This window comes from Myotis nattereri (genome assembly GCF_964212035.1).
Source record: "Myotis nattereri genome assembly, chromosome: 1".
NCBI lineage: Eukaryota > Metazoa > Chordata > Mammalia > Chiroptera > Vespertilionidae > Myotis > Myotis nattereri.
Window position 1 is genome coordinate 229,533,927 of NC_138075.1, and position 26,471 is coordinate 229,560,397.

At 63.1% G+C, this 26,471-nt stretch overlaps 1 protein-coding gene across 1 annotated transcript in view; it reads right to left on the reverse strand.

Annotated features, from left to right (window-relative positions):
• HTT (huntingtin) overlaps positions 1-26,471 on the reverse strand; it is a 99,617-nt gene that overhangs the window by 2,901 nt on the left and 70,245 nt on the right. Inside the window, exons 38-64 of the mRNA XM_081092472.1 lie at positions 26,170-26,292; positions 25,725-25,963; positions 24,723-24,865; positions 23,913-24,120; positions 22,038-22,176; positions 20,871-21,050; positions 20,612-20,788; positions 18,881-18,957; positions 17,664-17,802; positions 16,637-16,759; positions 15,491-15,704; positions 14,824-14,969; positions 14,205-14,382; positions 13,198-13,293; positions 11,692-11,879; positions 11,195-11,321; positions 9,184-9,284; positions 8,052-8,206; positions 7,521-7,660; positions 6,341-6,423; positions 5,623-5,753; positions 5,405-5,534; positions 4,159-4,314; positions 1,668-1,858; positions 1,421-1,535; positions 1,116-1,329; positions 741-846 (exon numbers count right to left, since the gene is read on the reverse strand). Coding sequence (XP_080948598.1) covers positions 741-846; positions 1,116-1,329; positions 1,421-1,535; positions 1,668-1,858; positions 4,159-4,314; positions 5,405-5,534; positions 5,623-5,753; positions 6,341-6,423; positions 7,521-7,660; positions 8,052-8,206; positions 9,184-9,284; positions 11,195-11,321; positions 11,692-11,879; positions 13,198-13,293; positions 14,205-14,382; positions 14,824-14,969; positions 15,491-15,704; positions 16,637-16,759; positions 17,664-17,802; positions 18,881-18,957; positions 20,612-20,788; positions 20,871-21,050; positions 22,038-22,176; positions 23,913-24,120; positions 24,723-24,865; positions 25,725-25,963; positions 26,170-26,292 — 4,019 coding nt within the window. The remainder of the gene's footprint in view (positions 1-740; positions 847-1,115; positions 1,330-1,420; positions 1,536-1,667; positions 1,859-4,158; positions 4,315-5,404; positions 5,535-5,622; positions 5,754-6,340; positions 6,424-7,520; positions 7,661-8,051; positions 8,207-9,183; positions 9,285-11,194; positions 11,322-11,691; positions 11,880-13,197; positions 13,294-14,204; positions 14,383-14,823; positions 14,970-15,490; positions 15,705-16,636; positions 16,760-17,663; positions 17,803-18,880; positions 18,958-20,611; positions 20,789-20,870; positions 21,051-22,037; positions 22,177-23,912; positions 24,121-24,722; positions 24,866-25,724; positions 25,964-26,169; positions 26,293-26,471) is intronic.

The window sequence follows — 26,471 nt, forward strand, 5'->3', positions numbered from 1 at the left end:
CACGTGACGGGCGAGCTGATCCCATGATGGCCAAGCTGACCACGTGACGGGCGAGCTGATCCCATGATGGCCAAGCTGACCACATGATGGGCGAGCTGATCCCATGATGGCCAAGCTGACCATGTGATGGCCATGTGGGCAGAACCAGCCTCCCCGATGCCATACACATCATGTCCCCTGGATGGAGGCCTGTCCCCCAGACAAAGTCCGATGAGGCCCCGAGCCTGTTCCCCAGAGCTGGCAAGTTTCTCCTCCCTTCCCGACAGCATCACCCCACACGGAGCCTGACCACTGCGCGGTGTGGGAAGCAGCCGATCCTCTCAGAGCCCGCGTGCTTGCTGTCCACGTTGGCACTGGGCCCCGCACACTCTCCCTTCCTGCCGGGAGCCGTCCCGATGCGGCGCTGCCCAGCCCTGGGCACCACTGCCCAGCCCTGGGCGCCATGTGAGCTTGCTGGGACCACGGCTCCCCTCAAAGGCAGCAGGTGCTGGCGGAGGTCCCGTCACTGCCCAGCCCTCCACACACCTCCATGTGCCCTGCTGACCCCACTGATGTGCCCGCCTTCGGGAGATGTGGGCACTCGGGTGCCAGGGGCCAAGCACTGCCCGCTCCGGAGCGAGCGAGGCCCAGGCTGGTCAAGACGCGGTGGGAAGCGGCGGCCGAGAGGACGGCAAACGTGCGTGCGGGCAGCTGCTCGGCGCAGCCCCGGCGGCCGTGGGTGAGCGGGCTCCCCTGCTTACCTGTCGAAAAGAACAGACACGCGCTCCATGGCCACGATCACGGACTCGCTGTCGGGCGTGGCAGGGCCGGGCTCGGAGGCTCTGCCGGGACTGGCTTTTTCCTTCCCTGAAACGAGGGCAGCACTGCTACGCGCCTGGGAGGCTGGCCGGCTCTGGGGAGGCGCCCGGACCCGCACAGCAGTTCCGCGAACCCGAGGCGCCGGGAGCAGGAGGGAGCCCTGGTCCCCAGGTGTGTGTGACGCCTGCGCAGCAACACGACAGGGAACGCGGCTCTGGGCTGCCCTCGAGAACCTCGGGGACTGTGGTCCGCATGCCGTGGAGCAGCGACAGGAGACCCATCAGTAGCCCAGACACCGGTGGGCCCGGCCACCTCACCTGTGTACATGCAGGTGAGCATCAGGCCCAGGGCGGCCATGGCCCGATGCGGGCTGTGCACGTTCACCCTGTCCACGCTGAGCTTGACCAGGGACTCGGCATCCAGCCGGGACAGCTGCTCGGACAGCAGGAGGCGCTCCAGGCCCCGCAGGACGCAGTGGTAGACGGTGGACGGCGTGGCCTCCTCGCTTCCCGACAGCATCACCCCACACATCTGAGCGAGAGGAGGCGTCCGGGTCAGGGCCCTGCCTCGGGCTCCTGTCGCTCCCAGCGGTGCCACCCCCGGGGCGGTGCCAGGCGGTCACCTGTATGATGGATGCGGAGAAGTCCGGCCCCACGTCCAGAGGGTAGTTCTCCATCAGGTAGAAGGCGGTGGCACACATGACCAGCACGTGCTGCTGGCTGTGCAGGTTCACGCAGCTGCAACCAGGCGCAGCCGCTCAGTCACGCAGGCGCCACAGCCCAGGAGAGGGGCTCCGGGTGCCCCGGCTCTGCTGTGACAGGCTGGGGCCTGACATGCCCACCCCCCACCGGCCTTCCAGCCCCACTCACTGGGCGCTGCTGCGGAGGTTGGAAAGGAGGTAGTCGCTGATGACAGGGATGAGCTGCTTCGCCGTGTCGTCCAGCAGGTCGCACTCCAGCACGTAGAGGGCGCCGTGCAGGGCCCCGATCCTGCTGGGCAGGTGGCTGCTCCTGAGCGTGCTCTCCAACAGCCGGCCGACTGGCTCCGCCACGGCCTTGTCCTGGAGCCGGGCAGAGGCAGGGGCTGGACCTCGAGGGCAGGAGGCCACTAGGGCTCGCCTGCAGGTCCACTGTCGAGCTGGGGGGTGGGGGTGGGGGCGCGGGAGGGCGTGCAGGCTGCCCTGGCAGGCGTCCGGCCCAGGTGTGGGGAGCGCGCCCAGCCGACTGTTAAGAGGTGACCTGTGCCGGGCCTTCTGTGCGGGCAGTGTGGGGGTGCTGACTCCCGCCCCTGGGGTCTGGAGTTTGGGACGGGCCAGGCAGGGGCCTCCCTGGTGGGCAGGGCTCCGTGTGGGTTTTCACACGCATTGCACAGAAACAGCGCGTCCCGTGTGACTCCGGAAGAGGATTCCGAAGCTGAGCCTGGTCTCCTGTGGACGTGGCCCCGTGCGCCCTCCCTGACTTTGCTCCTATCACTGAAGTAAATCAGTCGAGCTTGGGAGCCCTGAGGTAGTCCAGGGGACCCGACTGTCATCTATGCCAACGTGCCCATTCCCAGGCACCCTGACCACACGCGTTAAGGAGGAACCTACATGGTGCCCTCCACGTGAGACCCCACAGAAAGCGGGTGCTGGGCAGCCACAGCGGGTCAGACCCTCCCCTGGGACGGCGACCCCGGCCGGCAGAGTCTGCAGTCTCAGCGGTTCCGGGAGGCCGGCAGTGCGGCGCCCACAGGAACCGTCCATGTCCCTGCGTGACCGAGGATTCCCTCTCTCCCCCCCAGCCCCACAGACCGGGGACCAGCCGAGGGACTCTCCCCCCAGGCCTCCAGGGCCCCAGTTCTAAAGGCACCACCAGGGCCGGCAGGGGGCTGATGCGTCAGGAGGAGAAGCCCGACCCCTGCACCGCCAGCACGAGGAGTCCCCAGGGCGCCATCTGGCCTCGGGGCCTCTTCAGAAACAATTCTTACTGATTTGATTTACTGACACACAGCACGCCTGGGGGACCTGGGCCTGAGCACAAAACACAACCACAATGGAACAGGCCACCGCAGCGCCCACAAAGACAAAGGGCTTCCACAGGCAGCTGCTTCTGCGCTCCCACGGCTCCACACTCGGGGCGCAGCTGCGAAGAGGGTGCTCGCAGGCGCACCGGGGCCACCCAGGATGGGGGGCACCTGCTCGGCGCCTGGGCTCGCAGGGGCGGGTTCTGTGGGGAGGCCAGCCAGGCCCGGGCGTGGGCTCAGCCCTCGGCCTGGTCCTGTGTGACCTGGAGCACGCGGCCCAGCACCCTGGCCTCAGCCTCGCTCTCCTGGGGCAGGACTCACGGTGAGGGCTCCACGAGGCGCCTGCTCGCTGCTGTCAGGACAGGCAGGCCGAGCACGCAGGAGGGCACGGGCCAGGGCCAGGCCGCCGCTCGTGCTGCTGAGGGAGCGTCTCCGCACCAGAGGAGGGTGCCAGGGGTCTGCGAGGGCACAGCACACCGCCGGCTTCTGCCACGCGCAGGGCGAGCCGAGGTGGCGCAGGGCAGCGGGCGGAGCGGCTGCTCTTCTCTTCCACATGCGCTACCTCAGAGGCCGGCCTTCCCCCGGCCGGGACGCCTGTCTAGCAGGTACCGCGGGCACGGGACTCCCTCAGAGACGTAACACGGCCCAGCAGCCAAGGCGTCTGGGAAATGCTGGCTTGTTTAACCCTCCGTGACTGTCCGACCTCTAGCCTCAGGCTGGGCTGACTCCGCAGGAAGCGGATGCGCCCACAGAGAGGTCAGGCCAGAGACGGGACATGGCCGGAGGCGCCTGCTGACCTGCCGTGGGCAGCTGCCTGGCCGTGTATGTACGTTTCTCCATATGAAAGTTCTGACGCGTCTGGATGAGGCTGTGTGTCAGGCCTTCGGAACAGATCCTGAGTTTCCACTTTTGGGGCTTCCCCCAACACCACATGGTGACGACCGCCCAGAAAGTGGGTGTGGCGCTGGCCGGGTTCTCATCAGCTGGAGGCAGAACCAGGAGGGACCCCAAAGGCCCTGCCCGCCCTCCTGTGACAAGGCTGTGACACCCACACTGTGGGGTGGGAGTGCAGGGGACAGTGACAGAGCAGTCCCGGGAGGGGCCCTGGCGGTAGGAAGCAGGGGCCAGCAGCACCCCGGAGAAGGGGCCCCCACACAGCCAGCTCCTGGCGCGTGCGCCACCGAGACAACCTGACAAAGGCGCACAGGAGCCCCCAAGTGCGGCTCGCCCACCACGGCACACTCCACGGGGGAGCCCAGAGTGAGCGGAGCCCACGTGCTTCACTGGCGGTGGCCGTCCCCGTGGACCTTGCCGGCTGATGCTGCCCCCTCGGCGCCGCGCGCAGTGCCCGCCGCTCACCATGCCGAGGACAGCCGCCGCCTTGCAGGTGGCCGGCACCAGGTACTGCAGGAGGATCTCGTCCTCTGGAGGGTGCACCCTGCGCAGCTCGGTCAGCGTCTGGTACATCATCTCAAACTGGCTGCGCTCCGTGAACAGGTCTGAGACCACGAGGAGCTGCAGACACAACGTTAGGACAGGAAGGGGAGCCGCTCTCAGGAAAGGAAGGAACGCACCCAGCACGCCTCCTCCCAGCCCAGCGACACCGGGCTCCGGGCACCCATGCGTGCCGACACGCAAACCCTGGACCTCAAGGCAGGGCACACACGCGGCGTGGTCGGGACATCCTCACGGACGCCTGTGCGCGCGCTCGCTGCAGTGGGCGGAGCTGGGATAGCCACGACCTGCAGGGAACCTGTCCACAGCAGTCACCACGGACAAGCCCATGTCTGCTCTGCCCCCAAAGCCCCAGGCCTTCCCATGGCGTCGGGTCAGGCTCTCAAAGCCCCAGCAGAGACGCTGTTTCAGAAATAAACGCTTTGCTGGGGATTCTTTGTCTCCCCAAACGCTCGGCTGCCGAAGGCTCAGCTCTTCACGGAACATCTAAAAGGAACATCAGCCCGCCGGCGTGGCTCAGTGGTTGAGCATCAGCTTCTGAACCAGGAGGTCACAGCTCCATTCCCTGTCAGGGCACATGCCTGGGGCTGCAGGCAGGAGCCGACCCACGATTCTCCCATCATGGATGTGGCCATCTCTCCCTCTAAGCATATCCTCAGGGAGGATTAATAACAAAAATAAACAACTTCTCAGACTTGATTCCAATTCTGTGAGTACTAGCAGACATAACCCCCATAACAGGCCCTCTGGGGTCCCCACTCATTTGAAGAACGTAAAGGAATCCTGGGACCAACAGTTTGAGAACAAAAACTCCAAAATGGTGCTTCTCGGAGGCGGCGTGTGGGCCTGTGAGCCCGGCCCCAGGGAGACACTTAAGGACAAGGAGGGGAGCCTCCAGCCTTGGGCAGCGGCGTGACGTCGCCACGACACTGCCCCTGCCCTCGGAGCACCTGTCCGCCATGGGGTGGACATGCAGAGCTGCTCCTGCACCGGCGGAGAGACCATCCATGTCCCAGGCCTGAGAGTTCTTCTCAGGCTCCCAGAGACGACACCTGAGCGCGCGTGTGCATGTGCGTGCGTGTGTGCACATGTACACGTGCGTACACCTGTACGTGCCTGTGTGCACTAGGGACGGGCGAGGTAAACTTACAGATCGCACCACTTCGCTGATCAGGATGATGGGGGTCCTTCGGCCGGAACTGGACGGCAGGACCCAGCGGCTGTACAGCTCCAGCAAGAACTGCGAGCACGAGTGGATGTCCACCCCAGCCCGGTGCTTCCTGTGGAGCACACAGAGGTTCATCTACGAGGCCCCAACCTCCCGGACAACTCAAATCCCAAAGGGCTTTAACCAAAGGCGGTGGGAACCTGGAGCTGACTGGAGACGTGGGTGGCGACGGGGGTGCGGGGACGTCGGCCTCCTCCTCCTCCTCCTCGTCCCACTCCTCCTCCCTCAGGGGCGTGATGCTGCTCCCCAGCCACACCGAGTGGATGGACACCTTCAACACAGGCCTGGGTCAGCATGAGGAGCCTGGTGCCGGCTCCCTGAGCTCAGGGCCAGGGCGCAGGTGTGGCCTGGGGTCCGGCCACTGAGGGGCCCACCACCCGGCAGGGCCTGCTCAGACCAGTGGGTCCCGGTGGGGGAGGGGGGTCTTCAGAAAGCTCTGCCTTCAAAACGGAAGCCCTGGAAGGAGGGGAGCAGCTGAGGGCCGGGCTTTCTGCGTGACGGCCACACGCTGAGGGAGAACACAGCCGCTGTGGGGCCAAGGCTGCCACACTCGGGTGTCCCCGCCGCCTCCCTGTCGTGCACACAACGGCCCATTCTTCTCAAGAGCCCGTGAAAGTGACCCAGCCAGCAGCACGGGCCGCGGCCCTGGCCGTCCCTCACCTCCGTTACCTCACACTCTTCCACTGTTTACACACACCTACGTGATCAACTCATAAAACACCTTAGCCCTCCTCAGAATAAATACCATAAATAAGACGAATAAAAGTCACCCTTCGCTTCATTTTAAACGCATTTAACTTTGCTTCTGAAGGTGAAAGTGGCCCAAACCCGAGGACGGAGGACGGGGCACGGGCTGACCTGGCCGAGCTGGTAGCTCATGCTGCCCAGCTCCCGCTCGGGGTTGGTCTGCAGCAGCAGCTTTTCGTGGCTGATGAGGGCACCTGCGGGAGACAGGACGTCAGAGCTGCCTGGCAGTGCCGCCAAGCCTGGCCAGGCACAGCCTGGGAAGTTCTGTCCCTTCACAGTAGGCAGCTGGCAGGGCCCATCTCTCCCGGAGGCACCAGCTCTGGCTCCACGGGCACCAGCTGGCAGAGCGGCACAGCCCGAGTCTGCAGCTGTGGAGGAGGCAGCAGCCCGCAAGGGGCCTGGGGCCCGGAGGACAGCACAGCCGCGCCCACCGGGGACAGGGTGCGGGCGGTGCCCCCTCTCAGACTCAGGGTCTTCTCCACACTCTTCCCAGCTTCCCTCCCTCAGGCCCAGGCCCTGAGCCCGCACTTCGCTCTGGTGGGCACCACCTGACCCCGCTCCCTCTGAGACCTCCCTGCCCCGAAGCACGTGCTCCGCGCCTGCCTGCAGCGGCTGCTCCTGGGACAGCGATGCTGCAACTCCTCTGCCCTACGGGCCCGAGACTCCCAGGGGACCAGTTCACACTCAGCTGACTCTCGCCTGGATGTCTGAGGGCGCACGGCACATGGCATTGCACACGGAGCCCTGCAGCAAAGGCTGAGGACCGAACCCTGGAGAACCTACCACCTCCCACAGCCCAGGGATCACAGACTAGCCTAGAACACAGGGCATCCAGCAGCAGAAGTGCACATGAGAGGAACCCTCAGCACGGCTGTCGCGGCTCAGTGGTTGAGTGTTGACCTGTGAACCAGGTTACCACGTTGATTCCTGGCCAGGGCACATGCCCGGGTTACAGGCTAGACCCCTAGCGTGGGGCATGCAGAAGGCAGCTGATGGATGTTCCTCTCTCATCACTGGGATCTCTCTCCCTCCCTCTTCCTCCCTCTCCGAAGTCAATAAAAACATATTTAAAAGCAAAGAAACACCCCACAACGTTCCCTTCTCTTGAGCATTTGCTTCCCGGTTTCATTCCCTCAAGAGGGTTAAAGCTGCCAGTCCTGAGGGCGCCCGGCACTGCCATGGGCCAGGGCAGCACGCGAAGCCACAGCCTCTGGCTGCCCCCCCGCTGCCGCCAGTGTGCTGGCCACCGCACGCCCCGGCCCGGGGACAAGCAGCCCCTCCCGACAGGCACCTGTGGCGGCTGGAGACAGAGAGGGGACGGGGTCCCACGCCTGGTAGAGGTGATGGGTGGCGATGTTCTCCCTCTTCGACACCATTGCTTGGATTTCCTGCTCTACAATTCCTCGGATCACACTCAGCTTCCGCCCAAACCTAGAATCCAGGACAAAGGTTCAACTTTCAGTTCCTTTAACATGTTAGACGTGAGAGACGCCAGGACCCGCCCCCAGCTCTGCCTAAAGGAGAGGCACCCACAGCAGCACAGCACAGCCTCTGCGGGCGGCGCCTGCTGAGCCCGGCAGACCCTGCTGGCCGGCCAGTTCCTGCTCTGCCAGCCAGAGGCCCGCCACCTCAGGCCGTGTCCACTGCGGCCGGTCAAGTCACTTTAGCACGTACACCTCTCGCAGTAACACGCCTGGTGCTTTGCTTTTTAGTTTCAGTAACAAACGAAAGGGCAGGTGAGCTGCTGGCCCCTGGGTGGGGTGGAAGGAGCGTGCCCCTAGGCCCCTCCACGCTGTGCCCTGGACACGGCAACGCGGCAAACCTGGTGTCGAGTGCTTTCAGGGGCTTGTTCCGGGGCTGCTGCTCCAAGCAGCTGAGGGCGGGGTTGCCGGCCACGGGCACGGCCATCGCGCTCAGCACCAGGGAGGTGATGGCCTGCACAGCCAGGACGTTGATCTGGGTCCTCTCCGTGTCTTCCTGGAAGGAGCCCACATGGGGTCACGTCACGAGCAGCTAGGCCCCAGCACTATCTGTGCCCACCTGCACACAGACCACGTGGCCCGGCGGAAGGAGCCTGAGCGCACAGGGGGACATGCCCTCCCCGCCAGGTCCCGACCTGTCTGCCCGCACCCACCACAGCCCCCACACCGGTCACTGCAAACAATCGAATGGACAAACGTCCACGGCGCAAAGCAAGGTCTCCCACAGGCATCACTAACTCGAGAACTTGGCACATGACCACCCGACAGCTTCGACGCGTGGGCCCGCAGGCCGTGCACGCGGCTCTGACACCCACCACTGAACTGTCCCTTCCGCAGTCAGGCCACCCTCCTGCCAGAACAGGACTAGGGCCCATGACGTTCACTCTCCCGGGCTTTGCCTTCCGAATGTGGCTTTTCCTAATATTGTACCGATACACAGCCCACTCCCAGACGCCTGGGAACGTCTCAGGGTGAGCACAGGCACCTCGGGCCGGCCTCCTCAGGTGCCCTTTCCTTCTGACTGAACTACGTGCTGAGTCGGGAATTACTGACCCCAGTGCCTAACGCACTGGCCTCCAGCGCCCACAGGTGGCCAGGCAGCTCCCCGGTCGCAGGAGAGCCGCTCTGCTCCGAGCATTAGTCTAGACCAGCCGTGGGCAAACTACGGCCCGCGGGCCGGATCCGGCCCATCTGAAATGACTAAAACTAAAAATAAAAAAAAGACCGTACCCTTTTATGTAATGATGTTTACTTTGAATTTATATTAGTTCACACAAACACTCCATCCATGCTTTTGTTGCGGCCCTCCGGTCCAGTTTAAGAACCCATTGTGGCCCGCGAGTCAAAAAGTTTGCCCACCCCTGGTCTAGACGCAACCTGCTACTCTTACAAGTAAGGTGACACGGGAAAGAGCGCTGGCTGCCCTCCTCTGCCGGCTGCCAGCGGCGGACACCCAGGCTGCGGGCGGCTTACCTCCGGGGGGCTCTCCTCCTGCTCCAGCACGAGGGGCTGGGTCACCAGGACGCCCAGGAGGGTGGCCCATGTTTCCTCGAACTGAGTGCGGCTGGTCCACCCTACGATGCAAACGTCACATGAGGCAGAGTGTCACCCGCTCCCCCAACGTTCCGACGTGAGGCGCCAGCTGGGCCGCCAGCTCTGACTGGAGGGGGCAGTGCCCCGGCCACGTCCAGCAGCTGCCTCAGCCCTCGGCAGGTCTGCAATGCAGAACATTGCGGCGCCCGCCCTCCAGCGCGGACACCGAGCACACGTGTCCGAGTGCTGCCCTGGCAGTGGGGTGTGTGTGTGTCCGTCTGGCGCCCTCCCGACCCTGCCTGGCAGGTGTGGCCAAGTGGAAAGGGCCAGGAAGTCCCGCCTTGGACTGAGCTCCTGGATGCCCTGGGCACAACCATGGCCGGGACCAGCCCCAGTGGTCAGCGTGCGCTGCGTGAGCCCCGCCCAGCTCGGCTGCTCACAGGAGGCAGAGCTCAGTGTCCCTGACTGGCTAGGCCATGGTCGGCAAACTGCGGCTCGCGAGCCACATGCGGCTCTTTGGCCCCTTGAGTGTGGCTCTTCCTAAGCCTTAGGGGGACCCTAATTAAGTTAATAACAACGTACCTACCTATATAGTTTAAGTTTAAAAAATTTGGCTCTCAAAAGAAATTTCAATCTTTGTACTGTTGCTATTTGGCTCTGTTGACTAATGAGTTTGCTGACCACTGGGCTAGAGGATCAGAAAGGGACGCAGTCTGGCCAGGGCACGCTCCTCCTCAGTGAGGGCATCGCACCATGTGCTCCGCACCCCTCTCGTCACCTGCTGGGGCTGCAGGGACAGGATCTCCTTGCTAAGATGGACGGAGGGAGGGAGACAGACAGACTGATTGAGATGTGGGTTAGACACCCACACTTGGGTACAAAGATGGCAGACATATATGGGCATTTCCACAGGGAAGAGGAAAGCTCGGATCACGTGGAGAAGAGAGAGCGAAAGCGAGAACAGGTGCCAGGACAAGGTCATAGGACTGCCCTGGCCGAGGTCTGACAGACAGGCAAACACAGGGCAGCCCAGGAAGGGGGAGCTGGCATAGGCTGGGAAGCCATGGCTGCCTGACAGCCACCTCTGAGGGCAGGGAGGGAACCTGCCCAGGCGGCCGCCTCCATGCTACTCAGATCTCATGTCGGTCGGCGGGTAATGCCTCGTTCTCGGGACTTCAGGGGATGCAGGCCAACAAGGTGTCTGCTGCCTGAACCTTCAGGACCAAAGCCAGTGCCACGTCTGCAGAAGCCCGAGGCAGGAGGCCCCGCAGGGACGAAGGGTGGGCCTGCCCGGGCCCATGGGTGCCACGCCGGACTCCCGAGACACTGGAGCTCCGCACAGGGCACTGCCCCTCAGCACCGCCCTTCCGACCCCGAGCAGATCACACCTGCACCATCAAATGGGGACAGAAGCGGCCACGGCCACGGCCACGGCCACGGCGCTGCAGAGCAGGAGGCCTGAGGGAAGCAGTCGCTGTGCCACGGGCAGCACGCAGGGCGCCCAGCCCACTCAATCCCGAGGACCGAGCTGGGCCTGGGCTGGACGGCCCGCCCACAGAGCCCGGCTCTCCTCTGACGTCTGTTTCCTCTGCATCGACCACGGTGGTTCCCGCACACCCTGCCCGTCCTGCACACGAGGTGGCATCAGTGACCACAAGGGCACAGGGACAGTCCCCGTCCCTGCTGGCGGGGTGCCTCCTGCGGGGTCGGATTCACTCCCATCACCAACTACCAGGCACCGACCCGACTTCAGACACGCTGACACACAGAAACCTGGGATTAACGCTCACGCAGACACGTGTGGAAGTTCTCAGGGTGTGTGTGTGTGCACTCAGAACGCCTGTCCGTGAGCGGGCGGGCCCAGATCTTCCACGGACGAAGAGGCACAGAGCACACTCCGGGACGGGGACCCGAGGCTGGCACCCTGCGCGGTCGCGAGGAGCCCACCTACCCAGCGTGTTGATGTGGTAGATGAACTCTTTGAAGACTTCCTTCTCCTGGAGGAACTCCACGGGGATCTCGGGGAAGGCTGTGCCGAAATCCCCTCCCGGCGTTGGTGACCACCCGAGCTTCCAGACCTGAGAGGGTGGAAGAAGTCGCTGAGCTCCAGCCTCCAGGCCCCAGCGTGGTCACAGCCGCCCTCCCCTCCTCGGCCCGGCACAGCCTAGAGCGAAAGGGCCGCTCGAGCTCACCCGGAGACGAGCTCACCCAGGGATGAGCTCACCAGGGACGAGCTCACCAGGGACGAGCTCACCAGGGCCAGGTCTATGGGCCAGCTCCCTGCGCCTCACGCAGAAAGGCCAGCATTGCTGCAACTCCAGCTGTGCGCCAGGCAGAGGGAACCAGGCAGGGTCAGGACTCCCCACGGCACCGGGCCACCCAAGGCAGCAGCCGAGCTGGCCCAACTGGGTCACCGGAACCCCCGCCAGGGCCAGTCTGCAGACTCACCAGGGGGGGGATGCGCGTGTAGCTGTTGACGAGGGGCAAGCGGGCCAGGCTGACCACGATGTTCCTGAGCACGGACGTGAGGAACGCGGGCATGTGGCTGTTCCTCTTATGCCCCAAGGCCAGCACGGACGGCAAGGCCTCCACCAGCTCTGCCACCGTCCTGCAGGCTGCAGTCACGTGCTCGGGGCCTGAGCCAATGGGAGAGAAGAGGGACACCCCCAAACCTCCTGATCTTCCTGCCTCCCAGGGAGAAGGCACACCCTGCCCCAGGAAGATGGCATCCCCCAGGCCTCTAGCTGGCCCCTGGGGACCTACAGACTGTAGCTCGGACTCATCTACCCGCGTCGGCCTGGTCTCCTGCCTCGGGCCCCCCCACACTGCCTGCCGCTGCTAGCAGCATCCAGCCTGACCGCAGTGCAGGGCCAGATGGCCTGGGTCCTGGAGGCCCTGGTGACAAGGAGCCCCAGTCCAGAGCCCTCCCGCCCCGCCCTGCACCACGCTCCGGGGAAGACACCGAGTCAAGAGGAAGTAGGTGAGGAACCGGGGCATGTGCCTGAGTCTAGAGCAAGGTTAAGTGAATGGGATGTGGACTCCTTGTTTCTGTAGGAAGAGCAGGAATTTCCATTTAAAAATCCACCAAGATAGCTGGCTGCAGTACACACTCAGCTAGCTAGCGTTCAGGAGGGCGTGTCCACTAGCTGCAAGCTCCTTAGCATTTCTACTCCCTCATTCATCACTCCACCAGCTTCTGATGGGCAAGTACAACAGTGAGGACACAGAGAAGGGACACATACTCCCTGCCCCCACGGGGCCAGAGCCTGAGGTGAGAGACGTAAGTGCATAGAGAACGTAGAGCCAGGATGGGAGGATGGATGGAAGGGAGGAAGGAGAGGATGGAGGAGGGGATGGATGGAAAAGGGGATGGATGGGAGGATGGATGGAGGGGAGGAAGGAGAGGATGGAGGGAAGAATGGATGGAGCAGGGGATGGAGGGGAGGACTGATGGAGGGAGGAGGACAGGAGGGAGGGGCGGGAGAAGAGGAGGGCCTCCTGGGAGTGTGCCATCCCCAAGTGGGAGGTCAGCCACAGGGAGCCCGAGGTAGGGAAGATATGCAGGTGGAGAAAGGGTAACATGCAGGTCAATGTCCCCAATCGCCTTTATTTATTAATCTTTTTAAAATATATTTTTTCTTGGTTTCAGAGAAGGGAGAGGGAGAGACAAAAACATCAGTGATGGCAGACAATCAGTGATCAGCTGCCTCCTGCACGCCCCCTACTGGGGATCGAGCCCGCAACCAGGACATGTGCCCTTGGCTGGAATCGAACCCTTTAGTCTGCAGGCCGACGCTCTATCCACTGAGACACACTGGCCGGGGCCCACATTGCCTTTCAGTGTCGGGGTGAGCAATGGGACCAGCTGAGTTCACCTCCCGGGGCCCACGCTGACCACTTCACATGTCTCTCCTGCTAGTGAATTCCAAGCCCCAAACAGGTCCTGACACTCACTCTGTGTGCGTGAGTCTCCTCCGTCCACTCTGGCAGCCTTCGGGGTGTCTGTCTTTCTCTCTAGACTGAGCAGCTGGTCCCCGGGCTGCACCACAACTGCATCAGGAAAGGACACACGGGAGGATTGCTCACACCGCCCACCCCGTCATTCCCATTTCAGTTATGCAGCCTCCCATGCCAAGGGCAGCCGACGCCACACAAGGTCTAGACATCCCGGAACCAGCTTAGACAGTTCCAGGCGACACCAGACCTCGGCACCAACGTCTCGGCCAACCTGCAGCGCCGGCGGACGGGCTCCTGGGCTCCGACTTCCCAGCCCCCGCCCCCATGTCTGCTGCTGCTGCCTCACCCCACCCAGGAGGCCTCAAGGCGGCCCAGGGTTCAGGGCTGCCAAGCACGCTGCAGCCCCAAGAGCCTAGCTTCAGAAACTGCTCCCTGGATTTTCATGTTCAAGTTGACGACAAATGCACAGATGAAAGCAATTTAAACAATGAAACTTCAAAACGCCACTCTATAATGTTCCATTTAAAAACACAGAACTTCAAAACACCCTCCAACATGTAAAGCTAGAACGTCCAATTTATTAAAGATTTTGGCTACTGACCCTTGTTGAGGACACTTCCCTTGAAAAGAATAACTCATTTTTCCTTGACAGCAGCTAGTGTCCCAATGCAGCACAGAAACTAGCATTCGGACGCTCAGGGTAAGCCAGTCCCCCTCAAAGGCAGGCTTGCTCACCTACACCCCTTAGCACTAAAGCATGGGCAGTCGGCTTGGGCCAGCCACAGAGAGATATGAGAGCTGGAGCTCGAAACCTGACCGAAGTGACCACCAGAGCAAACTCAAGTTCAGTCCTAGTGAAGGCTAAGTAAGGCCCCTGGTTATCCACCCCTACCCCCCACTTCCTGACTCAGCGGCACAAGATAAACGCCTGTGAGATCGGGGGGGGGGGGGGGGCAACTCCTGGTGCAAGTGTGCAAGGACAGAGCCCAGGGAGCAACACTCACTGGCTTCCAGGAGGAGGCGGACGCAGTGGATAAGGGAGCAGGTGCGGGTCACCATCTCAGGGGAGGCCAGCAGGCGCCGCAGGCCGGGCAGCTGCAGGGCCAGGCAGCAGCAGTCCAGGCCCGCCTGCAGGTCCATACTCAGCGGGATCTGCTCGTGGATCAAGTGCCAGGCCAGTGCCTGGAGGGGAGGCCCATGTCAGAGGCGGGGCCCGGTTCCCTTCCTGCCGCGGTGTCGGGGAGCAGGCAACCCCGCGAGGCCAGCGGGCCCCAACAGCCCTGCCCTCCCAGAGGGTGGGCTGCATTCCCACTCCTCGTCAGTCCCGAGCAGCTGCTCCCCACAGTGCCCGGCTCCCCTCTCTGCCAGGACCCACCCAGACCTGCTGCGCCTTGCCCTCCAGCGCGGCGGGCTGCTCTCGGCAGCCTCCCTGCCACACGCCAGGCCAGGCCCTTCCCGGGCAGACAGCGCTGGCCTTGCCTCCTTGCGGCCAGGAGGCTGGATTTGAGAGCGTGGGCTCCAGAGAGCTTCCAACGCCAGCGGCTACGTCCTCGCTGGGGGACCTCTCTGCCCTGTGCCCTGTCACGTGACAGTGCCTGCCCTCTGTGCCGAGCCGCCTCTCACCTCCAGGGTCATGACCACAAACTTCACAGTGTCCCTCTCCTTCTCCGGGGGAAGGTGCAGGTGGCTGGGCAGCTTGGGGAGCAGCAGCAGGAACTGGGCCAGGGCGCGGGCCAGCGTGGTCAGGGAGCGGTACACCCCGGCATCCCCTGGAACAGAAGCCTTCGGGGAGGACGGAACCCGGCAGAGGCTCGCGCTGGGCGAGCAGGCAGGCCGCTGGCGGGGGCGCGGCTCCTCGGCAGCACACCAGGCCCTCCCGCCTGCGCGGGGCCCACGGCCAGCAAAGGGGCCCCCACATCCACAGACATGCGGACGGGGAACCCCGGTGCTGTGTCGCAGTTCCTTCTGTTTATCAGAGCAACAGCACTTACTGCACGTCTACTCAGCGCAAAGCAGCCCTAGCCCTGCAGCATTTTAAAAAGTGAAAGACGTTTTTAGCCCTGGCCAGTGTGGCGTGGCTGGTTGGGCGTCGTCCCGTGCACCGGAAGGCTGCTGGTTCGATTACCGGTCGGGGCACATGCCTGGGTTGCAGGCTCGATCCCCGGTTGTGGATCATGCCAGAGGCAGCTGATCAATGACTCGATTTCACATAGATGTTTCTCTCTCTCTCCCTAAAAATCAATTTTAAAACTTAAAGTAAATAAACAAGAGACACTTTTACTCTAATTACCGAACAGATCGCTCAACTGGCTCCAGTAGGCGGCGGACTCCGCAGGCAGGGAGGGCGGGAACGCCTGGTGGGCGGCGGGCAGCGGCTGGACCGCGCCGGCCACCCGGTCCAGAGTCGCCTCGCGCGCTGCTTCAAAGAGGGCGCTCTTCTGGCCTCCGGAAACTTCCCGCGCGCCCACGCCCAGGCACGGGGCTAACAGGCTGACGTTGAACTCCTGCGTCAGGGCATCGAAGGTTCAATGACAGCGTTAATCAGGCCAGGAGACAGCAGGAAGACGGTAATGCAACGTGCCCGAGGTACACAGGTTAGAAACCGTAAAACCCTAAGCATATCCTGCATCTGTTATAAATAAACGAACCCTCACACATGCTCGGTGACTACAGTTCTGGTCTCTCTGGGGCGGTTTCAGTTTAAAGGAGTATTTTCATTTTATTATGAAATCACAGTGTAGATGACAAAACCTTCACTGACAGTGACACACATCGAGCTGACTGCCACCCAGGACCCAGCGAAGCCCTTCACACTCCCAGAGTTGGAAAAAGGTGAGTTATGCTCAAAAACAGCTGAAATAAATCAAGGTCCCATATAAATGCCACCATTTTGGTTGGAAAAAAAGCATTTCATATGGCGTTGCAATTATTGGTATTATTTTGCCAATCTTTAAAAGTCATGTAAGGGTTTCTTTGGCCAGTTTTCAGGTAGAATGTCAATCTTTAGTTAATATTCAGAAAACCCTATGTCATCATAGTGACCCGGATTAAACCTGTCTTATAGCCACAACCTTTAAAAGCTGTGAAAGTCCAATGACCTAACTTTAAAAATTCATAAACGGGTCCCTAAGCAAACAGGACAGTGAGCAGTCAGCTTCCACTGATGGGTCTGGACGTGGCGGCAGCCAGCTGCCGGGGCCGGCTCCTGCTTGTCCCAATGCCGCCGCATTACAAAGCGCCGAGACTTGGTCTTTGGAGACCCCCTCACTTGCATGGTCAGCCTCTACCGCCCGCAAAGGCCCTGCCACCGGCGCGGGAACATGTCCCGAGTGCCTGGACCCAAGGCCCTGGCTACCGGGCCGGCGTGAGAGCACACCACCGAGGGCTGCCCGAGGACCGGAGGGGGTTAAGCGACAGGGGCAGGATTCCCACGTACCGGGTGCCTCAGGAACGCGCTCATGTCACCCGGTGGGAGCCGATTCACCAGCTCCGCCCCCTCCAGCAGCGCCGAGTCAGACCTCGTCCAGCACTGGGACTTGACCAGGCGCACGTACCAGTCCTGGGGAGACAGGGCGGTCACGCCTGCAGGGGGCAGGGCTTTTGGGCTTCCGCTCTGCTGGCAACGGGCTCTTACCCCTGCCCAGACCAGAGGGCAGTGGCCGCAGACTGTGGACGCGGTTCTGTAACAAGGACCCCTGGCTGGCTGTGCAGGCGGCTCCCAACCACAGAGGCTGCCCCGAAGGCTCGCTCTGAACCTGCTTCACTGTCCAGACACCGTCCCCTCCCCTCACCTGGCCAACAGCCGCTGTCCTTTCAACTCGGCGATAGCACTGAGGGTCGCAGGCCCGTGCCTCAGCCTCACCATCCGGCCTCGTACCCGTCATCTCCCACTGGGGTGGCAGCTCTGCCCCCCCACCCCCGGGCCAGCTCAGCAGACACGCCCAGCCATCGCTGCCCTGCGATGCCCGGGCTGCCGGGTTTGAAATCCAGTTCACACTTAAACTGAACTCCCCAGGGAAGCAGAGCACCAAGGCCCCCAAGTTGGTCTCGAGGTGCGAGGAGTGGAGCGGTGCGGATGGGGACAGGGCCCTGGGGGGGCTCCATAGGCAGGGGGCCAGCAGCCTAAGGAGAGGGAGGCCGGCCAAGTGGGCCTGAGCTGAAGGCCTGTGCAGGCGTGCGGCTGTGACCGCCCAACACCTGCTCTCCCATCGACTCCCCTGACGCCCCACCAGGAGAATCCGAGTCAGCACTGCCTTTCTCACCCACCCCTGCTGACCGGGCCGGACCTCGGCCGCGGGGCCGTGACGGGACCCTGTGTGGGGCTGGCAGGAGCAGAGCAGGCCGGGAGCTGCTGGGAGCCCTGGAGCCGTGCCAAGTGCCATGATGCCCTCCAACCCGAACCAGTGCTGCACGCTCAGCGCCCCGACTGGGCCACGTGTCACACACACGTGCTGGGCACTCACCTTGTCTGGGCTCACAGTCTCCAGCGCCAGGGACCCCTCCCCATCCAGCGGGTGGGACGTGGCCGGAGGACAGGGGCCGCGGGACCCCGGGGCGGTGGCGAGGCGGAGCCTGTCCAGCAGGGAGTAGAGCCTTTGGTGCCTGGAACCAACCATGCGGGTTAGCGCCCAGCGTCCCCGGAGGAAGCCGCAGAGCTTCTTTAAGCCGCACGCACCTGCCCGACGCGTCCTCAGACCGACCCTGCCCCACCCTCCGCAAGCTGTGGTGCCAGTCAGGCCTGTGTCCTTTCCAGGACCACAGCCACGCCCCGTCAGTATTTCCGCCATCACTCACACCCACACACTGCGACAGGCGATGCGTGGCCTGACAGCTACTGCCACCGCTCAGCGCTGCGACGGGCGCCCGTTCGAGACCCGGTGCACACGCCCCAGACCCCTCCCGCCACGCGCTGCCTTCGGGGAGACACCGCCTCGCTTCCTCAGCTGGGTTGAGCAGTGACTCCGGGGCCACAGTGACAGCAGCTCGACCCACCATTGCTGTGAGGGTGACAGGCGGTCACACTTGTCCTGGCCCCGCGCCTGAGGGGTCCTCCCAGACCGGGGTGCCCACCAGCCACGCCCTCCTCAACGCAAGACGCCTCCACCAAGCCGCTCTCACCACCGAGCCACAGCGAGTGACAGGTCTCTCTCTCTCTCTCTCTCTCTCTCTGTCCAACCCCCGCCGACCCAGGAGGAGGAAGGTCAAAGCTGCTCCCCATAGCTTGGCAGCCACAGAGACGCCTCATAAAGAGACGTCCTGCTTCTGTAACGGCTCTACGACTCGGCAAACCAGCTGGGAGGCGAACAGCTACGAGAAGTAAAATGGATCGAGGCGCAGCCGAGGCCTGGGTCAGGCCTGTCTGAGGGGCAGCGCTTCCGGCCGTCCGATGAGGTGCTGTGCGCCTGTGAGATACGGCTGGGCATGCAGTCCCTCCACTGGGAGCACGGCTGCCCCATAGTCAGGGGAGCGGGCCCTACCTTAGCGCCCTCCCCCCGCAGAGCGGCAGAGGCGTCCTGCCCGCCTTCCCGATCCCGCACAGCAAGGCCTGTGTCTGAGGCAGTTGGCCCCCCACAAGCCCTCCGCAGCCACCTGGAAGCACAGCTCTCGTCCGTCCAGTGAGTCTACCCCTCACAAGTCTAAGCCCTTATCCCACAGGCGGCGACACCGGCGCTGGCCCTACCTGTGCGCGAGCCCGCGGCTCTGAAGGTGCTCCTGGATCCGGTTCAGTTCTTCCACGGGCAGCTGGGCCACGCTGCTCTAGAGACAGGAACACATCAGGTGGCGCCCGCTGAGCCAGCCCGCGCTCACACTCACACGGAGGACACGCTGAGCCCGCGCTCACACTCACACGGAGGACACGCTGAGCCCGTGCCTGCTCACACTCACACGGAGGACACGCTGAGCCCGTGCGCTCACACTCTCACGGAGAACACGCTGAGCCCGCGCTCACACTCACACAGAGGACACGCTGAGCCTGCGCTCACACTCACACGGAGGACACGCTGAGCCCGTGCGCTCACACTCACACGGAGGACACGCTGAGCCCGTACTCACAATCACACGGAGGACACGCTGAGCCCGTGTCTGCTCACACTCACACGGAGGACACGCTGAGCCCGTGCCCTCACACTCACACCGAGGACACGCTGAGCCCGCGCTCACACTCACACGGAGGACACGCTGAGCCCGTGTCGGCTCACACTCACACGGAGGACACGCTGAGCCCGTGCCCTCACACTCACACGGAGGACACGCTGAGCCCATGCCCTCACACTCACACGGAGGACACGCTGAGCCCATGCCTGCTCACACTCACACGGAGGACACGCTGAGCCCATGCCCTCACACTCACACGGAGGACACGCTGAGCCCGCGCTCACACTCACACGGAGGACACGCTGAGCCCGTGCCTGCTCACACTCACACGGAGGACACGCTGAGCCCGTGCGCGCTCACACTCACACGGAGGACACGCTGAGCCCGTGCTCACAATCACACGGAGGACACGCTGAGCCCGTGTCTGCTCACACTCACACGGAGGACACGCTGAGCCTGTGCCCTCACACTCACACCGAGGACACGCTGAGCCCGCGCTCACACTCACACGGAGGACACGCTGAGCCTGCGCTCACACTCACACGGAGGACACGCTGAGCCCGTGCCCTCACACTCACACGGAGGACACGCTGAGCCCGCGCTCACACTCACACGGAGGACACGCTGAGCCCGTGCCTGCTCACACTCACACGGAAGACACGCTGAGCCCGTGCGCTCACACTCTCACGGAGGACACGCTGAGCCCGCGCTCACACTCACACAGAGGACACGCTGAGCCTGCGCTCACACTCACACGGAGGACACGCTGAGCCCATGCCTGCTCACACTCACACGGAGGACACGCTGAGCCTGTGCCCTCACACTCACACGGAGGACACGCTGAGCCCGCGTCTGCTCACGAGAGGCACACACGGTGCATCTGCCGGAGCAAGGACTAGGACAGTGATGGCGAACTTATGACACGCGTGTCAGAGGTGACACACAAACTCATTTTTTTGGTTGGTTTTTCTTTGTTAAATGGCATTTAAATATATAAAATAAATGTCAAAAATATAAGTCTTTGTTTTACTATGGTTGCAAATATCAAAACATGTCTATGTGTGACCCAGCACCAGAGTCAGTTAGGGTTTTCAGAATGCTGACACGCCGAGCTCAGAAGGTTCGCCATCACTGGCCGAGGAGGAGGTACAAGAAGCACCCATGTACCCATGTCAGACACATGGGACCACCACTCGCCCGCGGCTCCTCTCCGGCCATTGGAGAGCGTGCCTGCGGAGAAAACACCGCCGACTGCTTTGCCTGCCTGCTGCCCCTGCTGGGTTCCCAATGGAAACCAGTGCCTGTGGCTCAGTACCTGTAAATTTGCAGCCAAAAGCATTTCTACCCGGCGACACGCAAGGGTGTCGACCATGCGAGCCAGCGCGCGGAACGGGGTACACAGCAGCTTGTCCGCGTACAGCGTCAGCACGGCGCCCGACTGGCTCAGGTGGATGCCTTCCAGGCACTGTAGGGTTTTCCTCAGCGTGGTGGGCTGGCGGGGGAGGGGGAAATCGGCATCAAAGTGTCACCGACCGCAGCGCGGCAGCGGGCACCGCCCAGCCGGCGGGACTTACGGCCGAGAGGCTCTCGCAGCGGGACTGGATGGCCTGGAGGAAGAGGCCGCTGGCGGCGGAGTTGCGGTGCACGGCGCTGACGAAGTCCTGCACGGGCGGCTCGTGCGACAGGCTGACCAGGTCCTGGATGTGGTTCACGACGAGCCAGGTCAGGTGCTCGGAGTCGTGCAGGTTCTGACACTGCAGAGGGACGTCGGAGCCCGCCCTCAGCCTCCGGAAGAGCGGGCCAGAGCCACGGGCAGGCCAGCGGAGCGGGGCGCCAAAGCCGACCGCAGTCCTCACCCAGCACAGCCACGCCTGCCCGCCAGAGACGGGCAGGGAGGGGTCGCCTTACAGAGCCTGCCCCCCAACCTCACACTGCGGCGAGACCGCTCCAGGGCGACCCGGGCCTACAAGGGACACCAGCCGATGGCGGAAGGAGAGCGCGGCCCAGGTGGGGCGTCAGCAGCAGGTGGTGAGCACTGCCCTCACAGTGCCTGCCCAAAGCCGGACGCCACCCACGCCCACCGCTCCCCAAGCTCCAGTCTGGCCGGCCAAGGGTCTTCCCAGTGACTCTCTCCACTTTCGTGAGGTCAGTGGGAAGAGGACTCCCTATAACTGTCGCAGTTTCGATAGAATTCCTGAATCCAAACTATGAATGGACCCCACATGTCAACTAGAAAGGGAGGCATTTCACTTAAGGTTTATAAGGAAATGAGAAATATCAACTTGGAATACATCTGCGTTATATGTGACAAGAGTGCTGGTGAACGACATTCGTGCACTTGGGAGGGTGGGGGGGGGGTCCCCTCAGCCTGGCCTGCGCCCTTTTGCAGTCTGGGAGCCACAGTCGGACAGCCTTAGTGCTGCTGGGGAGGCTTGTGGTTGAGCAGCACTCCCCCTGTGGGAGCACACTGACCACCAGGGGGCAGCTCCTGCAGAGTGTCTGCCCCCAGGTGGTCAGTGCACGCCATAGCAAGCAGTTGAGCAGCCTTAGCATATCATTAGCATATTACACTTTGATTGGTTGAACGGACGACCGGACACGTAGCATGTTAGGCTTTTATTATATAGGATCAGTGATGTACAGTGTTAGTTTCAGGTGTACTATAATGATTTGATGTGTATACATCGTGAAGTGTGAAGCCATGTTCTCCAGCCCCACCCCCCTCGCATGTCCACACTTACCACGTAATCACAGAAGAGGATGAGCGCACCTCGCCGGACAATTTCTCTGTTGCACATCCCAAGTTTGGATGCCAGCTCGGTGTCCTCCTCTCCAGACATCTGGGGACTCAGTGACTTCGTGCTGGACAGACTGCGTCGTCTAGAAGGAGCGACAGATGCACTGACAAGTTTCCGCGGCAGCGAGCTCACTGTCAAACACTGGTCCTGGTTCTGAAGCAGGACTTCAAGCCGCCACACGGGGGCCTGTGTGAGACGGGCTCCTGGGGGCCCCTCTGAGCGACAGTGAAGCACAGATGGGGAACCAAAGAGGCAGAGAACGACAGTGCCTGCCTGCCAGCTCACTGCTTCCCAGCTCGCGGGCTGCTGGAGCATCGACGAGGCCTGCAGGGGGCTGTCAGTGGCCAGAGACCTCAGGTCCCTACTTTCATCCCAGGGCCAAGGCGACGCTACGCCCTCGAGGTGCCCACAGAGCCTCTGCTGTGCAGAAACCTCTTTAAAACCAGAGACGACGGGCGCATGTCACAGGAAACCGCCCCTAAGGAACCACAGAAAGGCCACTGGGACTTCCGTGCGAGTTCAGCAAGGTCTCTGCCTATGAGGCCGACACACAAAGCCACCTGCGTGGCTATGGGCTACCACATGCTATGGGAAAGGAAAGACCCCTTAAAATTGCATCACAAAACATAAAATTCCTGGGGACAAATCTGTAAGGTATGCGTAACACTTATTTACTGAAAACACAAGATGTTGTGACAATTAAAGACCCAAACAAATGGGTGGGCCACGTTCATTACGACTCAGTATCGTTAAGATGACAAGTCGCCCAAATTCCCCTACAGAGGCACTGCGGCCCAGTCCAAACCCAGCGGGGCTGTGCGGCCAGCTGAGAACCGGACTCTAAAGCAGACGTGGGAACACAAAGGCAGTAAGAGCCAAGGCCGTCTGAGGAGGAGAGCAGGCCTCCCGGTGCTGGTGCTGCCGGGGACGGACGGACGTGGAGTCTGGAAAGGAGCCCAGGCAGGCACTCAGCTGACGTCTGAGAAGAGCCCAAGGTAACTCAACAGAGAAAGGACATGCTTTTAACAAGTGATGCTGAAATTAACTCAAAAAGGTACAAAAGCTAAGGCTGTGAAAGTTCCAGAAGCCACAGGAGCAAATGCGCACGACCGCAGGGTCGCAGAGCTGCCCCCTCTCCTCTGCGTGTCCACGGAGCACAGAGCGATGCTCAGCGCCTGCTCATGTGGCCAAGTGGGCCCCGTGATGCAGACGGCGCGTCTCCCACGGAGCACAGCCGCCCGCAGCCTCCTACTGCGTGCTCCCCGCTGTGGGCCAGCGCTTCCAGAAACACTGCCTGAGGGCTCCGCGGGGGGCGGGGGAGGAGGGGCCCAAAGCTTTTGTGTCCACTGAGCACACACCAAGTGTCTGAGTGCGGGAGCGCCTAGAAACTGAGGTTTCCCCCGGCAAGTCCCTGTGGAACAGGCCACCCACGACCAGGTGCTGAGCGCGCCTTCTTCAGAATGAACTACAGGCACTTCCGGCCGTCCTGAGACGTCCCTGCGCAATGACTTCAGTGCCGAAGCAGCAGCAGAGCCCCTCTACCTGTGCGTCAGGCGCTGCCACATGCCTGCTCTGGAGCCAATTTGCAGAGAACCTAGCAGGGGAGGCGGGCGGCAGGAATGGCCCGCAGGACGGACACATCCCCCTGCAGTGGCGTGGGCTCCGGGCTCCGAGCGCCTGGGGTCAGACCACGTTTCTCTACAATGGTGTCTGACAGAAAGATGGACGCACGCAGAACCCTCACAAAGCCCATGGCAACCGGCCAAGCCCCAGTCCCAGCGGCTCCGCGGCAGGGGGGCGGCGGGCGGGCAGGCGTACCTGGGGGTCTGTTGCACCTCGGCCCACCAGCCGTAGTCCGTGTGGCTGACGAGCAGCAGGATCTGGCACCAGAGCAGCACGAGGGCCGGGTGTGTGGGGACCATGGAGCGCACCTGCGCGTTCAAGCTCTCCAGGCCGTAGAAGCTGCCGTCCGCGCCGTCGGCCGTGAAGAGCCTGGAGGCGGCTGCTGTGATTCTCCGGAACATTCCTAGAAGCAAACCCAAAGCCACACAGATTAAGGGAAACCCTTTGCTCATTGAGGCCCAGCACTTCGGAGCCAGGTTTTATGTCAAGGATTGTGCACGGCTCTTCCCTGCAGACAGCAAAGGGCAGGAGGCCCTGCACCCACTCCTGCCAACCACACGGCTCCTGCTGAGAACCGAGGGCAGCCACCACAGAGGCCACTGGGCCACGGCCGGCGGCAGAGAGGGCGGACGGTGCTCCACCCGGCTCGGCACCCTGCAGGCTGCTGAGGGCTGAGGGCCGGGTGGGCTCCAGGGCCACCAGGACGCTGGGCTGGGCGGCCACACCCTTAGGGGCAGGCCCTGTGGGGCTCAGCCCACCAGTTTCCCCACAGCACCCTCCTCGTGCCTGGAGCCATCCCCGGAGTGAGGTCATCCTAGCCTCCCTTGGACAGACAGCTCAGCATGCCTCTCCCGGCCGACCTGGCTTCCCCTGTGGGCCTGCGCCCCGTGTGGTGGGACGTGTGGTGGGACGGGGCACGTTCTCGCAGGCGGGGGCGGGGCAGCACGGCCTGCGCCAGGCGTGGTCGGGAGGGGACACACTCTCGCAGGCGGGCGGGGCACCCACCAGACTTGAAGATGTGGATCAGACACATGAGGAGCGTGCCCAGTTCCTGGCAGTAGAAAGTGTGCTGCTGCTCGCTCATGTCTACTCTGAGCTGCTTTGTGACGATGTCCTCTAAGAGGATGCCCACCAGCTGCAGGAGGAACCTGCGGAGAAGGGAGGGGGAGTGCCTGAGGGACGCGACGGAGCGCAGCGGCTCCTGTCTGTGTGTAACCCCCACACGGGAGACACGTCTACAGAGCGCGTGTGAGGGAAGCGATGGAATGTGTAAGCCCACCCTGGGGTGGGGCCCCTGCCTCTATGCACATCTCCCTCCTCCCTGGGAGCTGGCAGCGGCCGTGCCACCCTCAGCGGGATGCCAGGAGGACAGCGTGGCACTGGGCTGAGGAGGCTGACAACACGGCACCAGATCGTCACTCATCCATCTCCGCCGCCTGCTCAACGTGGGACCCTCTCCACACACCCCGCACCCGATGGCCACGGAGGCGGCTGAGGACTTGTCATGGGGGCCCCAGCTGGAAGGTGCGCAGCAGAATCGCACCCCAGCACGTCCTCCAAGCCGCTTTGCCTCGGCAGGGTCACGGTGGGCACACCCCATCCAGCATAGCGTGTGCAGTGCCTGAGGCGAGCCCGCTGCCCCCGGAGCCTCTGACACGATCTGAGCCCTCTGTCCCCCGGGCCCTGCAGGGCGGCCGCCGGCAGGGATGGTGTTTGGAGGGCCAGCGCCTGGTGGGGAGGAGAGTGAGACCCACTCCCAGTGGCTCCTCCTGGACTCTGAGCTTCGGCAGCAGCGCCGCCCGGATCCCGCACCCAGGGCGGCCGCCCCCACCGCGGCAGTGAGCCCCGCCGTGTCGCCTGGCAAGGAGACACTGACCAGGAGAGAGGCGTGAACCGAGGCCACCGGCAGGGCAGCTGAGGAAGACGAAGGCCCGTCCCGACTTTCTGATCGCCAAGCAGCACGTGACTCCGGAGGGAGAGGGACTGGAAGGGTCGTACGCAGCCTACCTAGAGAACGTCTCTTCCGGCAAAGTCTTCACCTGTCTGCCCGCGGCGCTGTGTCCATCGGGTGCTGAGTCCCTGTCCCCGGCCCTTAGCCTGTCGATGACGGGACAGGAGAGCAGGTGCGGGGAGAAGGCCAGCTCCTGGATGCGGGAGAGGACGATGTCTTCGGTGGACTGGGAGATGAGGACCCTCAAAATGGCCAGGATCCCCGAGACCCAGAGCTGGACAGTGCTCACCGACGCCTGAGGAGAGGCAACGCGCCGGTCACGGGGAAGGACAGAACCACGCCGTCCTGACGGCTGATCTGATGGCCGAAAAGCACCCGCTTCTGCCACTGCACCCACACCCCCTGCACCGCGGGTCTGAAGGCCGCTCCGCTGCACGGAACAGTGTCCCATGCCGGGCCCAGGCCGCCCAGCCCGGGAGGCGCCGGGAGGCAGGCACTCACCATGGTGTCGGGGGTGACGAACATGCTCCGCAAAAGCATGTCCACGGGCCGCAGGGAGGACGGGGCCAGGATCTCAAACAACGTGTTTAACACGCCGAGGGCTTCGTGAGAATCGATGTGCATCTGTGGCAATCACACAACCAAAGGCGGACACCGACACTCAGGGGGTCCCGCCAGACGCCCCGCCCGCCCGCGTCATGACCGGACGGAAGGAGACCCAGCACTCACGGCGCCCCCGTACACGCGCTGCCCAACGCCCCGCCTCCGCCGCGTGTCCCCGCCACGCAGACCGTTCCCCGCGG